The sequence below is a fragment of the Caenorhabditis remanei genome, chromosome III, assembly GCF_010183535.1.
Source record: "Caenorhabditis remanei strain PX506 chromosome III, whole genome shotgun sequence".
Lineage (NCBI taxonomy): Eukaryota > Metazoa > Nematoda > Chromadorea > Rhabditida > Rhabditidae > Caenorhabditis > Caenorhabditis remanei.
Window position 1 is genome coordinate 16,837,541 of NC_071330.1, and position 13,863 is coordinate 16,851,403.

Genomic DNA, 13,863 nt, shown 5'->3' on the forward strand with positions numbered 1-13,863 from the left:
TGCCTTCCCTCTACACTTTTTCATTTTCTTCATCCCGCCCGTCCCTCTGTCCTTCTTCGGCTCTTCCCCGCAATGAACAGCTTAAGATAAGTCCGTTGCCAGGAGCAACCATCAGTGTGCTCCGCTGCTCCGAGCAGCTGAGCTCTCGTCATCTTTTCTCTGCTCTTCTCGGTATCCTTTTCTCTTTCACATGAATTGGATACATTTTTTGTTGTTGTTGTTTTTTTTTGTGAATTATACTTCATTTTTAAAGAATGTTTTAAAATTTTCAGGTGTATGATGTCGGATCCCGATGACCTATCTTTTTTGTCCGATCAAGGACGAAAAAATGTGATTGAGGAAATGGCAACTAGTCAATTGTAAGTTTTAAAGATTTTTTTCAAGTTTTTCAAAATTCTGAAATAATATAATTTTTCGACATCATTTTCAATATAATTTTTTTAATATCAACTTAAGGGAACTTATCTTTTTTTTTAACTGCCAATTCTCTATAAGTTTTTAACTCAGAAATTACTTGAATACAGCTTCTGAAGGGGTCTGGCGTACCTTTGACGCGTTTCCGGAACAATAACTGTAGTACGATAACCCACTTTCTTTTACCTTGTTTGTCACTTTATCCATTCTTTTGAGCCCATTTTCAGTCACTTTTTCGATTTCCCCCACTGTTTCCAAATTCTGGCATACTTTTGACGCATTTTTCGGAACTACACGCACGGCCTCCTGCAGAGGCCCTCTCAAAGTACTGCGCGCAGTGCATTGAAAGGGCCTCCGCTGGACGCCGTGCACGTTTTTTTTCCAATATTACCTATTTTTATATCAAACAGCATAATACTATTTTATGCCTGAAAATTGTCAATCTCGAAATGGAAACTGTTTTTTATCATGTAAAATGACTGATCAGACCAAAAATGTCAAATTTTGACTATTTTGTATTAGAAAATGACATTTTTAGCTTTGAAATCAGCTGTTTTTTCGAAATCATCTCCGTTGAGAAAATGGGCGGTTGCACCAAAATTTTTTTTTCAAAATTCTAAAATTAGAGCTCGGTTATAATTAAATCACATTTATCATATTTCTCCGCGCTATTCTAATTACTAATACAATTTCCCTTCTTCCAGAATTGACTATTCCCTCCGTTCTCCCAGCACCAAGACCCAAGTGGAATCCATTAATCGTCAAGTCTCCTCCCTCGAATTCCACATCGACCACACAAAAGTCATTCTCAAGTCGGAAGACGCCACAGATATGGAAGTCAGATTTATAATGTTTCAAGAGAGAAATAAGAAGAACTGTTCTGAGACTGAGACCCGAATCCCTATGCCAAATCCAATTTCCATTCAATCTCATGCAATAATTAATCAGGAGTATCAAGTCACTGATATGTGGAAGCAACCGGATTACTGTACCTGGCAACAATGGCTGTGTCACCTCAGGGACATTTTCCACTGTCAAAATGTGAAACTATTCTTTAAAGGTAACGGATCCTTCAAGTATTCAGTGGATTCCATCAAGGAATTGTTCAAAGGATTCAACATCATCGGTGTTGGTGTAGATGAAGCATCTCGAGGGGACTTAATGGAGCTCCTTGAGACATTTAAGCCAACCAAGGACATCCGGATAAACTATCTTGATCAGGATATCCTGGAACTTCTTCCAAAGGACCTCAACTTTTTAAAATTTGGAAAACAGATAAAAATGAAAGCGGAGGAGTTGTTAGCGCTGGATAGCAAGGTTATCGAAGTCCACTTCTCAAAAATTATGGAAATCGGAGTCCAGCAATTCATTAAACAATGGACAAATATGACTAGCAACGTCAACTTGGAATTTTTGTCACTTCGATATGAGAAGAAGACATTTCCTGGAGAGGATAGAATAATCGCAAAAATCCCACGGAGAGTGTTGTCAAAGGAAGGTAAGAGGTTTCGAGCTGTGGTGCCTGAATCTACATGGGCATATGTTAGTGGAGCATATGAATTGAAGAGAGTGGATGGGAAAATGGCTACGGTGGTTTTCGAGCAGGAGTCGGATGTCAGGTGGATCAAATTTTATGTTCATCAATAGGGATCTTATAGCAAATTTTACGCTGAATCTGTCAGAATCATTAGGTATCTCCTTTTCTACCCATATATTTAGGAAACTGAACGCTTAAACTTTTCAAAACCGCCGATTTTCTTCCATCTGATTCACCAAAACATTCCCATCTCTATAAATTTTTATGTCACAAATTATTTGAAAACGTATTTAAAGTCCCTACCAATTTTCATAAATTTTTCATACCAATTCCTGGGAAAATATAATATATAAAGCGCGCCCTACTTTACCTTGTTTTCTCACTTTTAATCACTTTTTGTAACTTTTTTCCGGTTTTTTGAGCGCATTTTCTGTCAATTTTTCGATTGTTCCTAATTTCATAAAATTCTGGCGTAACTTTGACGCGTTTTCCAATCAAAACATTGTAATACAATTTCCCTCACTCTCTTTCACTCTGTTTCCTCACTTTTTGTCACTTTTTGTCACTTTTTTCCTATCTTTTGAGCACATTTTGAGCCCATTTCCTGTCAACTTTTTAATTTCCCCAATTGTTTTCAAATTCTTAAAATTCTTGTTATCTCCTTTTTTTGTTACTTTTTCCCGGTCTTTTGACGCATTTTCCGCACTAGGCGTATTCTCAATATCATCTATTAAAAAAATGATATTTTTATGCTTTAATTTCCTTGCTTCTTACAGCTGTAATTAATTATTTTTCTAGATTGTCTCAATTAGCTTGGCCCAGTTCTTTCATCTGTGTTCCACCGGAAAAATCTTCTTGAGAAATGCAATTTTCTATTGTTACCGTAGAGCGCGGTTGTAAGAAGCGAGTCGTGCTATACGGACTCACGAAAACATATAATTTAGCACCAAAGCTCCTAAAAATCTGCATAGCTCATTTCACAGATGTTCTCTTCAGAAACTAATTGCATATTCGGAATTAGCGTAAAATTTGCAATCAGAAAACTCTAAACTTTGTTTTATATGCATACCTCCCATTTCCTATATGTAATTTATTATAAATAAAGTGTGTATTTAAAATAATTACCCCAGTTTTCAGTGTCATATTTGAAAATCCCTTATCAAATGGGTATGAATACTTAATTTTGAATGTTTTAATCAATTTTTTATCCATTTCCCTCAATTCTACAGTTCTCCTCTTCTCAACCTTGCTGTCACCCAGACAGACTAATTGTCTAGTCATCTCTTTCTCTCTCTCTCTCTCCATTCTTCTTTTTATAATTTGTTATTTGTTATTATTCTCTTTCTATTTTTATTATTGTTTAATTCGATTAGACCTAATACAAGTCGTGATTCTTCAGAACTCTATTTCATCTTAGAATAATGGCTGCTCCTACTCCTACCGTTGTCGATGATGAATTCCCGTTTCACCTGTTGTCTTTCTCAGGTCAAAGATACATTATTGGAGCGATGACAAATAGTCAGTTGTGAGTTTTTTGAACAGTTTTTGGTCTGAAAGTCCCACCGGATTCAAAATTGTTGGGATTTAAGTTTTCTAGTTTATTTGGCCTTTTTCAGTTGAAAATTACCAGAGGGTGTTACGGTATTACCTGATTGTCCCACAAAGTAAATTATTTATAAACCATACAGAACAAAAGCCGACCTTCATTTTTGTAGTTGACAACTTTTTTGTACCGACACCGAATAAAGAGTTATGGTCATTTTAAGACAGCACTACTATTTTGCACTGAAACGGAAAGATTTAAAAGTGAAATTACTTTGTCGATATGTAACTCTTTAGGGAGTGTCCCTACAAAAAGTTGTCAACCACATAAATGAAGGTCTACCTATGTTCTGTATGGTTTATACATAACTTACTTTGTGGGGAAATGAGTCATACCGTAACACGCTCTAGTCATTTACAACTGAAAAGGCAACATTTTATATCTTACTGCACGGTACTGTAAAGTTCTAACCATACTCTACTTAGCGAAAACTCTTTAAAAACCATTAAAGTTCACGGAAATCTCCTCCTCTAATATCATGTTGTCTTGCAGACTACAATATTCATTGATATCCGAGTCCACTAAAAACTTCGCGAAAAATTTGAAACGTGAGGCGACATTCATTTCATTTGCCGTATATTGTCACCACCTCAACTTCCCGCCAGACTTAATTGACAAGAACGAAATTAGGCTTAACTTTGAGTTTCCAAGTCTCGATTATTATGTCCCACCACGCATGTCATTTACTGTGCTTTCCACCAATGAATATCAAGTAGTTTGCAATTTGGAGAAAGAGGATTACTCGTGGAAGGACTATATCTGTCACATCTCAGAAGTTTTTAACTGCAAATCGATTAAGCTATATTTCGGCCGCGGTGTATTTTGCCACTTCTTTGATGGCTTTGATGAGTTCCTCGACGGATTTGAAGTTACCGAACTCGGATAAAGTTCTATTGGATACTAAGATTTAGTCGTGACTTATATGGTTAAAAAGCTGGTGTCATGAGGATTCTTATTGTGGCTACAGTTTTAGATTTGTTTTAAAATGTACCAAGGTATGGTGACTCAATGTTTGGTTCAGCATCACCAGCTTCCAACCGTCGTTTTCATTATTTCCTGACATAACTCGCTTCAAACTCATTTTTAAGGCTTAAAAAATATACAAAATGGTAGATCTCGGTGAGCACTACATACTCCGGGCCAAATGAATAATTTGTATTATTTTTGCATTTTTGAAACTTTATCCTGGTTTTCAGTACATTAACACTTAGTTAATTAGCCAAAAGTAAGTGGTAGACATAGATCTTGCAAAAATCTACATTTTGATATATTTTCCAGCGTATAAAAGTGAGTTGAAAGCAAGTAAAGCTCTTTTAAGTAGAAAAACTACGTCTACACCAGGATTTGTCTTTATTATCCAGAAAAGTTGATTTTTCCCTGTATAATGTGTGCTTCAGCATTAAAAATCACAACTTTTACATGATCTTTTGGGAAAATTAAACTGAAGCAACAACGTCAGGTTACTTTTATTGCTTTATAAAACTTTTGCTAGACCATTCTTGGAGTATGGGACAGTCGTTTCCAACCCAACGGATATGAAAACAGTGAAATCCATAGAGGCTGTGCAAAATAATTTCACTAGAAGAGTAATGTTTAGAGTGGTACGTAAAAGAATTCTTAACACGGACCCAGAGTACCGAAGTGCTGCTGACCGCCTTATTGACTACAACCTTCAAACTCTTAAAGATCGGCGGGAACACTTTGACGTTAAGTTTTTCCAAAAACTTCTACTGGGTAAAATTGCAATTGACCACAACAATTACTTTAGTTACTCTCCCACAAAAACCAGGCGTGGCCACTCCTACCGATGGAAGAAATCAAAACCTAAAATAGGCAGATTATTTTTTACAAACAGAGTGCTGAATAAAGTAGTAAACCAAAGCTCTAGAAAGAACACTGATTCTGACATTTCTTAACTCGACCTCCCTTTCTCTTTTTATTGTATTTATTTATTGTATTCCATTTTTTGATTGATTAGCTTTCACGTATCGAGCATGCGTAAATAAATAATAATAATAATAATAATAATTACTTTATCATTAAATATTTTGTTTTATTGTCATTTTACACTCTAAACCTTCCAACTTTTATCTCATTTTTTTTGCCCGAACTTTCTAAACTCCTCTTTTTTTTACATTTTCATTTTTCTTCTATCAATAAACTCTTTCACTGATAACAATATTTATCTTTTTATCTTTTTAATTTTTCTAATTTGGTTAATGAACCAATAATATACCTTTATACCTCCCTATTATTATTTCGCCCCTCTCTTTCATTTCCTCCGCGCACTTTTTTCTTGCCGACCACCCATGCTCGACCTGGTCTCCATGGAGATTTCATTTTCCAAGCCCCCTTTTTTCTTTTGCCTGAGTCCCCTCCTCTTCACGGCTCTCCTCTCCCGGTATCAAGAGACGCAGGCGGTTCTCAAAAAGCGGAGATTAGTCTCTCTGCCCTTTTTGGATTATCTTATGTTTTAGATTTGACATGGAGCCCCCTTTGCGTGAGTGCGTATGAGCGTGTGTGCCTCCTCATTTGTTGCTTAGAGCCCTCCTCCCCCCTCTCTCCCTCTTCAAAGATATCAATAAGGGGGTGTGTCCTAAAAATCAATTCATATACATATATATCACGCCTCGGCTCCGTTGCCACCCCACCGCTCCAGGAGCAAATTAGAGAGACGCAGACGGCTTCTTCTTCTCTCACCCCATTTCCGTACTTACACTTTTTTCTCCGTTTCCTCTTTTTTTACCTCCGTGCTTCATTCTCCCTTTTTTTTAATCCGTTTGACATCATAACATTTTCAGATCTACCTCATCTTGTCCTGAGCAATGTCTGACATCCCTGAAGGCATGGAAGCTGTTCCAGCACAAACGGATCCCGAATTCTACAAAAAGTTCAACACTTCTGAGTTGTGAGTTTATTATTTTTATTTTTTGGTTGAAAAATTTCATAGTTTTTAGAGTTAGAAGTAGGAAAATAAGGATTTCAGCTTTAAAAAAACGCGTCCACGTCACCCCAGCTTAAGAATTTTCCATTGTATAGCCAAGAAATCTTGATAAGCTTACTTAAATGCAAACGCGTTAAAGGTACGACAGCCAAGCTTCCTTGAGCATTCTAGAAATCTCTCTGGCGTACCGTCGACGCGTAAAGATCTTTAGAGGTAATTGATTTAGTCTAAGTGGGGCGCCATTGACGCGTTTTCTATAAAAACTTGGCTAAAATATTTCAAATGCCGTCTGCGAGCTCTAAGGACCGCACGTACAAAAAATGGTCAACTACAAAAATGAAGATCTGGGTTCGATTAGTATACATGAATAAAATTAGAGTTGTGGGGTACTTAGTCATACCGTGACACGCGTTTAAAGTTAGTCAACACTATATATTGTTAGAACGCTGCGGAAAACGTGAGAACTGATTTGGAGGAAAAAAACGTCATGGGACCGCCCGTACAGAAAAGTGATCAACTACAAAAATAAAAATCTAGGTTTGGTCTGCATATATGCGAAAAATCATGGCCGTGAGATAATTAGTCACGTCATAACACGCGTTTAGTGTTGGGTATTAAATTATATAGTTAGAATGTCAAGTCTTATCAAAAATTTAGAATTTTTGTGTAACTAAGCTAATTTTAGAGCTATAAAACGGTTCTTTATGCCAAGTTCTCAAATTCCCCTTTTTCTAGACTCCAATACTCCTTGATCTCCCCGGTCACCAAAAACAACGCCAGAAGGACATGGCAAGTCTGTCCCTCTCTCAACTTCTACATTGGCCAAGACAGCTTAACCCTCCGCACCATTCGAGACGACATGGCGCCTATCAAGTTCTTCTGGACCTCTCCAAATCCTGAAAACCTATTGTCGGAGCCCCCGATAGTGGAAACCGCTATCAATGAGAATCCAAAAGTGGCTTTTGTGAAGCCAGAGTACAAAAACATGCTGCATTGGGTGGATCACTTCTCGGAAATCCTGCACAGTAAGGAAATAAGGCTTTCCCTGACGTCCGCGGAGTCCATCTTCGGAATTGATGAGATCAAGATGTTGTTTGTAAACTACAAAATCGTTGGTTTCATCGGGACCTCCTTCGAACTTCTGGAACAACTTCTTACACAATTCCTACCTCTTCAAACCATTAAGTTGGATATGACACCAGACGCGGATCTCACTGCGGACTTCCAACCTCTCGCAAATGCAATTCGAGGTATTGATGAGATCATGTTCGGAAAGGAGTTCCCAATGACCCTCGAGAATTTGAAGGAGGTCAGGAACGAGACCATCACAATCCTTTGTCCATCCATGGGACTTCGAGAGCTGAACGCGTGGCTTAGAAGTTGGTCGAGTTCAGAATCTAACAGAAACCTGGTGGATCTCCAAATCAGATTTCCAGCGGAGACATTCGCAAGGGACTATCGACGATTCGTGTTTCATCAAATTCAATTCTTAGTTGGTCAAAACTTCATTTGCAATTATCCCTGCTCCTCAAAGGCCTGGGATTACGAGCCCATGAAATCTCTGGACGGTCCGTTCACAGTTCGAAGAGGATTTCAGGATGCGTTGATGGACTTCTTTCCGGAGAGGCTTTATATGATTGTTAAATTCACTGTTCAGTTTTGATTCTTTAATATCTTTTGACTCACATTTCCACTATGTGCATATACCGTAAATACTGTATTATAAGGGCATGCCGTTATATTTTTCAACTGCCTCCGAGAGAAATTTTGTGGTTTCAGAAACTCATTGAAATTAAACGAAAAAACGTTTTTGGACATTCTATTTGCTGATCAAGACGTTACTAATCACGCTGCTTCTAATCACAAACCAAGAAAAAACAACGGGATAATCATATTCATGAATTCTGAGTATAGATGGGGTGCCGTTATAATACAGGTGCCGTTCTATTACAGGTGCCGTTATAATACAGTATATACGGTATCTGAACTATACTCGGTTGTCGTATTTCAAATATAAAAATATATCAATACACCGAAAAAAAACCAAATATATCGCTTAATTTCCCCAATAAATCTGTAATAACTCCACTTGGTCATTTCAAAATCTTTCAGATGCCTCAGCCATGACGCACTTCTTCTTCTTCTTCTTTTTAATACGGACGGCTCATGTTTCCCATGGAGACGAGAGGCGGAGGGCGGGATTAGCCCTCTCACCTGCTTCTCACATGTCCTTTTTTTCCTTTTACTAAAAATGACAAACGCGGAGAATGGGAATTATATAGAAAAAAAAACATGGAGAGATATGTATTAGTTAAAATTTTTGTGCTATGCGCCTTTGAAGGGGATTTTCGGGAATTTGGAAGTATGTCTCAAAATGGGTAGAAAACGCGCCAAAGGCGCACTCGACTTGCAAAGCTGAATGTCCAGAAGAATCCGGTTTCATTAATTTACCTGAATGCTATTAATAAGAAAATTTTGTTCAAAGCGCGTTCCAGGCGCACCAGACACTCAAAATCAGCAACTTTAACACGAAACGCGTCAAATATACGCCAGACAACATTCTTTTGTGCTGAATCGGTCAGTTTAACAGCGTTTTTGATAGTTTTTTTAATAGAAACAATATTGATTTTCAAAAACTGATAGATTTACAGAATTTTTGAGATGTTTTTCCAAGACATTTAAATGAATTTAAGATAATTAGACTAGCGTCCCGAGCCTAACGGCTCGCTCCGCCAGACTCGGCTGCGCCTCGAGCCCAGTGCTTAGCAAGTTTTATATTCAAAAGTTGGTTTTTAATAAGTGGCAAGTGAAAGCTGAATTTATTACCAAGAATTTAAGCCTCTGAGTTCGAAACAATAAATACCCGTTAGTTCCGCAATTTTTCATGTGTTCGATCGAAAAACCCGGCTTTTTTCTTCGACTCGAGGATATTTTTTGTAGGAACACTATCTTGCAAGTTATAGATTGTCAAAGTGAAAATCTCCAAAATTTCGCTAATTTTTACTGAAAGTAGTCGATTTCAGGGAGAAATTACTTTGATGACCTGTAACTTTTCAGGTAGGTCTCGTACAAAAAATGGTCAACTACAAAAATGATGTCCTATTTGCTTTGTCTAACCCATATAAACTTAAGTTTGACAATCAGGTGACACCGAAATACACTGTCAATGTTGGTCATTTTCCACTGAAAACAGCCAAAATTGATACCTTTTTGTTCGGCACTGTATGACGTAAGCGATTTCGGTGGGCGGAGCTTTGCCGTGTAAGCTCAACTTTGTTCTCGATTTTTTCAACTTTCCTCTCGATTATCTGCATCCGCTTTAGCTTCACGGACCATTCTGCATAAATAATTTAAGAAATGAAAAAAAAAACTGGGATTTAAAATTCCATTATCCATTACGTCACGTGATTTTTACGTAATTTTTACGTTTGCTCATTTTTTGAGGTTATTTGAGTGTAACTCGAAGCCATTAGATCGGATTTGAAATCTGATTTTTTAGCCATCTTTCCCATGCCAAGTTACATAACTGTACCAAATTTCAAAGCTCTCGGCTCAATACAACTCGAGATATTGAGAGGAAAATGAAAAATTCGAGAAAAAAAGTTGAGCTCACACTTTTATGGCTGTAAATCTAATTTTTCCAGATATCCAAATAATTTTTACATGTCTCGATAGCCAGATTTTCAGAGATTTTAAGTCCAGAAAATCCCACAGAAATATTCAAAGCTGGCGCGGTACGAAATAGAAAACGGCGAAAATTGTGAATTTTTCAAGCCATTTATTTTAGAGGAAAAAGTTGCTCTAGGTTTTGTGCCCATAACTTTGGTCTGAATACTCCGAAGACACCCCCTCCGAGTCGCCACATCCGTATTAACTTTTGAAGTAAATTCAAAAAAGAACTTTTCGAAAATCTTTACAACGAAAAAAGTTATTCAAAAAATGACTGCGGAACAAAATTATCGACACTTTTGGCGAAGCTCCGCCTACCGAAATCGGCATCCTCATACCAACGTGATTTAAAGAGAGGGGGCGATAATAGACAAAAACCTAGAATTTTCTGTTTCTGCGTTTCTAGGCCATTTCAAGAGCGTTTCATGAATATTCTTCAATTTCAGATTGTTTTCAGTGTTGTCAGTCTTTCAATACTGATAAAACAATGCGATTCAAAAAAAAATTATGAAAAAAAACTTTTTTCATTACTTGGAAACACAAAAAAAACGAAATGTTCGGCCACAGGGTCTCAGGATGAGTAATGAAAATAAACGCGCTCCGCTGAAATCAGCTGAAATTTTAGCGCGAAATTCAAAATAATTTTTATATTTAAAAATTTTATCTATTTTTTCAATAGAATTGATCTCGAAAAGACGCGCGACGGTCGAAAAACTGACTGAAAATGCGGGAAAACAGACATAAATCGGCTCAAAAAGTGGTCGATTAAGCTGCGTATCAAAGTGCCACAGTGAAACAGCGAATTGAAAAAATTAAAATTTGAATTTACCGCCAATGTCTAGTGGAGCGCATACGATTTCACTACTCACACCTAGACCCTGTGTTCGGCTAACACTGAAAATTTTGAGCGTTTTTGAGATCAAAATTCGCGGCTTGGGAATTGTTTTGGAGTAATTAAGTATTACTATAAGAATTTCGAAATATTTCTACAAATTTTGAAACATCGACACTTGGACTATTAGGATTTTATTGAATTTCTCGAATCCCTTTTTATCGATTGTCAACGGTTATTAGTCCCATATCTCGAAAAAAAAACAAAAAGTGCTTAAAATTCGAACGATTCAATAAAATCTCACTCGTTTTAGCAGTGTCGTCATTCTCTACACACGGCGGAGCTGCGGCGGACTCCGTAGCCAAATTCCTCGGCCCCCAGTGCCGCGGCGCGCGAAATTCTAACGTCAATTTTTCTCACTCAGCGCCGACAGGTTTTTACACTTTTTTTCTGACAAGTATTAGCTATTTCTAACACATATTATCTGAAACAAACTATTCATCATTGCTGGAAATAGTGAAATTACTAAAAACCTCGACTATTATTTCATTTTTTCGCGAAAAATCGTATTTTTTCTGGAAAAAATACATTTTTTGGCCATAACATTCAAAAAAGACATCAGTTTTAGTCTATTGGAACAATTTGAAGGCTTTTTTTCAGTTTATTTCTCCCCTCAGCACGATCAAACCTTCTAATTGTTCTTTTATTTTTTCAAACAATTTTTTTTGCTTATTTTGCTTCTTTCTTTTTCCACTAAAAATCAAATCAAATTTTCACTCATCTTTTGTGATTTTCTACGCTCTAAAAATATTTTTATATCTTTTTCGGGTTACTGTATACATTCGTCCGCAACCACCTTGTGAAGGGACAAAACTGTTTTGGCTCAAAGTTTTGGGAATTTTTTCGATTTTCGAGCAGTTCTTTCACCCAGTTTTATCAATTGTAAACGGTTATTAGATCTTTATTTTAAAAAAAAACAAAAAAGAAATACGTGGACGTTCCAGATTTTTTGAATAATTTGAACCTAAAGGTCACGCGGACATCCGAAAAATGTGAAGCTCTCGCAGTTCATTTTGAAAAGCAATACATTAATAGTAGATTCTCTAAATTTAACATCCCCAAAGACTATAAATCGGCACAGAATTTCATATGGGTTCATGAAGAGGAAGTCTTTAAACATCTATCAAAATTAAAAGGAAATAACACTTTAACTCCCGACGGCATACCTGCTAGGTTTCTCAAAATAGTCTCAGCATTTATAGCAAGCCCGGTATGTCAGTTGTTCAATTTAACGATGATGACCGGTAATGTCCCAAAAAAGTGGACCGAATCAATAGTAACCCCTCTTAAAAAAGCTGAGTCACCAACATTAGTGTCCCAATACCGTCCCATAAGCATAACGTCTGTTCTTTGTCGAATCTACGAAAGATGTCTTCTGAGGAGAATTACCGAGCACTTAAGCTCGGTCAACTTCTTCAGTAATAGTCAACATGGATTTCGTCCAGGGCGGTCCACAACCACATGCGTACTCGAATCCCTAAACTTTTGCACTTCTAGAATTGACAAGGGCGAACAAATTGATATGATATTTTTCGATTATAGCAAGGCATTTGACAGAGTGAGCATAGATATTTTGCTGAAAAGACTAATAGATATCCAGCTAAATGCCCACCTGCTAAATTGGATTAATGCTTACCTAACAAACCGTACCTTCCGAGTAAAAATTAAGGACGACTTCTCTTCAATAAAAAGTATAAGCTGCGGAGTACCTCAAGGGGCAGTTTTATCACCACTACTTTTCTGTATTTTTGTGAACGAAATCGCCACCACTCTCCCCAAAACAGTACGGGCGATGCAGTTCGCCGATGACCTAAAAATTTTCACTTCATTTAGTAAATCCCAAACCGATAAAACTAAAGATCTCCAAAAAGCGATCGACTCCATCACCGAATGGTCCGAGAACGCCAAGTTAGAATTAAATAAATCTAAAACGTATGTGCTGAGCCTGGGGAAAAACCCGACCAAAGTAGAATATCGGCTTCAAAACGAGCCTATAAAACGGGAATTAACAGTTAGAGATCTCGGATTCATACTCAACGAAAAACTTGACTTTAAACTTCACTGGCGCACTGCAATCAAAAAAGCGAATTTCGCGATTTATTCTATATTTAAATCATTCTGTAGCTCCAACGTCAGATTACTCTTACTGCTTTATAAAACCTTTGCTAGACCATTTTTAGAATACGGGACGGTTGTTTCCAACCCAACTGATATGAAAACAGTGAAATCCATAGAGGCGGTGCAAAATACTTTCACAAGAAGAGTAATGTTTAGAGTGGCTGGTAGACGGATTCTAAACACAGACCCGGAATACAGGAGTGCTTCGGACCGTCTTATAGACTACAACCTACAAACTCTTAAAGATCGGAGGGAACATTTTGACTTAAAGTTCTTCCATAAACTACTACTAGGTAAAATTGCAATCGACCACAACAATTACTTTAGCTACTCTCCCACGAAAACCCGGCGTGGCCACTCCTACCGATGGAAAAAATCAAAAACTAAAATAAGCAGACTATTTTTTACAAACAGAGTGCTGAATAAAGTAGTAAACCAAAGCTCTAGAAAGAACACTGATTCTGACATTTCTTAACTCGACCTCCCTTTCTCTTTTTATTGTATTTATTTATTGTACTCTATTTTTTAATTGATTAACCTTCACGTATCGAGCATGCGTAAATAAATAATAATAATAAAAAGTATCGAAAATTGAAAAACTCGATTAAATCCCACAGCTATTCCGAATGACGTTTTGCAATATATTTTTTAATCACGATGACCGGGTTGTCGGATCCTAGGCCAGC

The 13,863-nt window shown here is 37.1% G+C and overlaps 3 protein-coding genes across 3 annotated transcripts; all 3 read left to right on the forward strand.

The window, feature by feature from the left end:
• Window positions 1–276: 276 nt before the first annotated feature.
• On the forward strand, window positions 277–2,061 carry GCK72_011722 (uncharacterized protein; the record flags this gene model as incomplete). The annotated part of the gene is made up of 2 exons (XM_003093782.2): window positions 277–359; window positions 1,119–2,061. The coding sequence occupies 2 exons, from the start codon at window positions 277–279 to the stop codon at window positions 2,059–2,061; spliced, it is 1,026 nt and encodes a 341-aa protein (XP_003093830.2).
• A 1,311-nt stretch (window positions 2,062–3,372) lies between these two features.
• GCK72_011723 (uncharacterized protein) lies at window positions 3,373–4,440 on the forward strand (the record flags this gene model as incomplete). The annotated part of the gene is made up of 2 exons (XM_003093788.2): window positions 3,373–3,476; window positions 4,047–4,440. The coding sequence occupies 2 exons, from the start codon at window positions 3,373–3,375 to the stop codon at window positions 4,438–4,440; spliced, it is 498 nt and encodes a 165-aa protein (XP_003093836.2).
• A 1,939-nt stretch (window positions 4,441–6,379) lies between these two features.
• On the forward strand, window positions 6,380–8,161 carry GCK72_011724 (uncharacterized protein; the record flags this gene model as incomplete). The annotated part of the gene is made up of 2 exons (XM_003093770.2): window positions 6,380–6,462; window positions 7,234–8,161. 2 exons carry the CDS (start codon window positions 6,380–6,382, stop codon window positions 8,159–8,161), a joined length of 1,011 nt encoding a protein of 336 aa, XP_003093818.2.
• Between the last annotated feature and the right edge of the window lie 5,702 nt (window positions 8,162–13,863).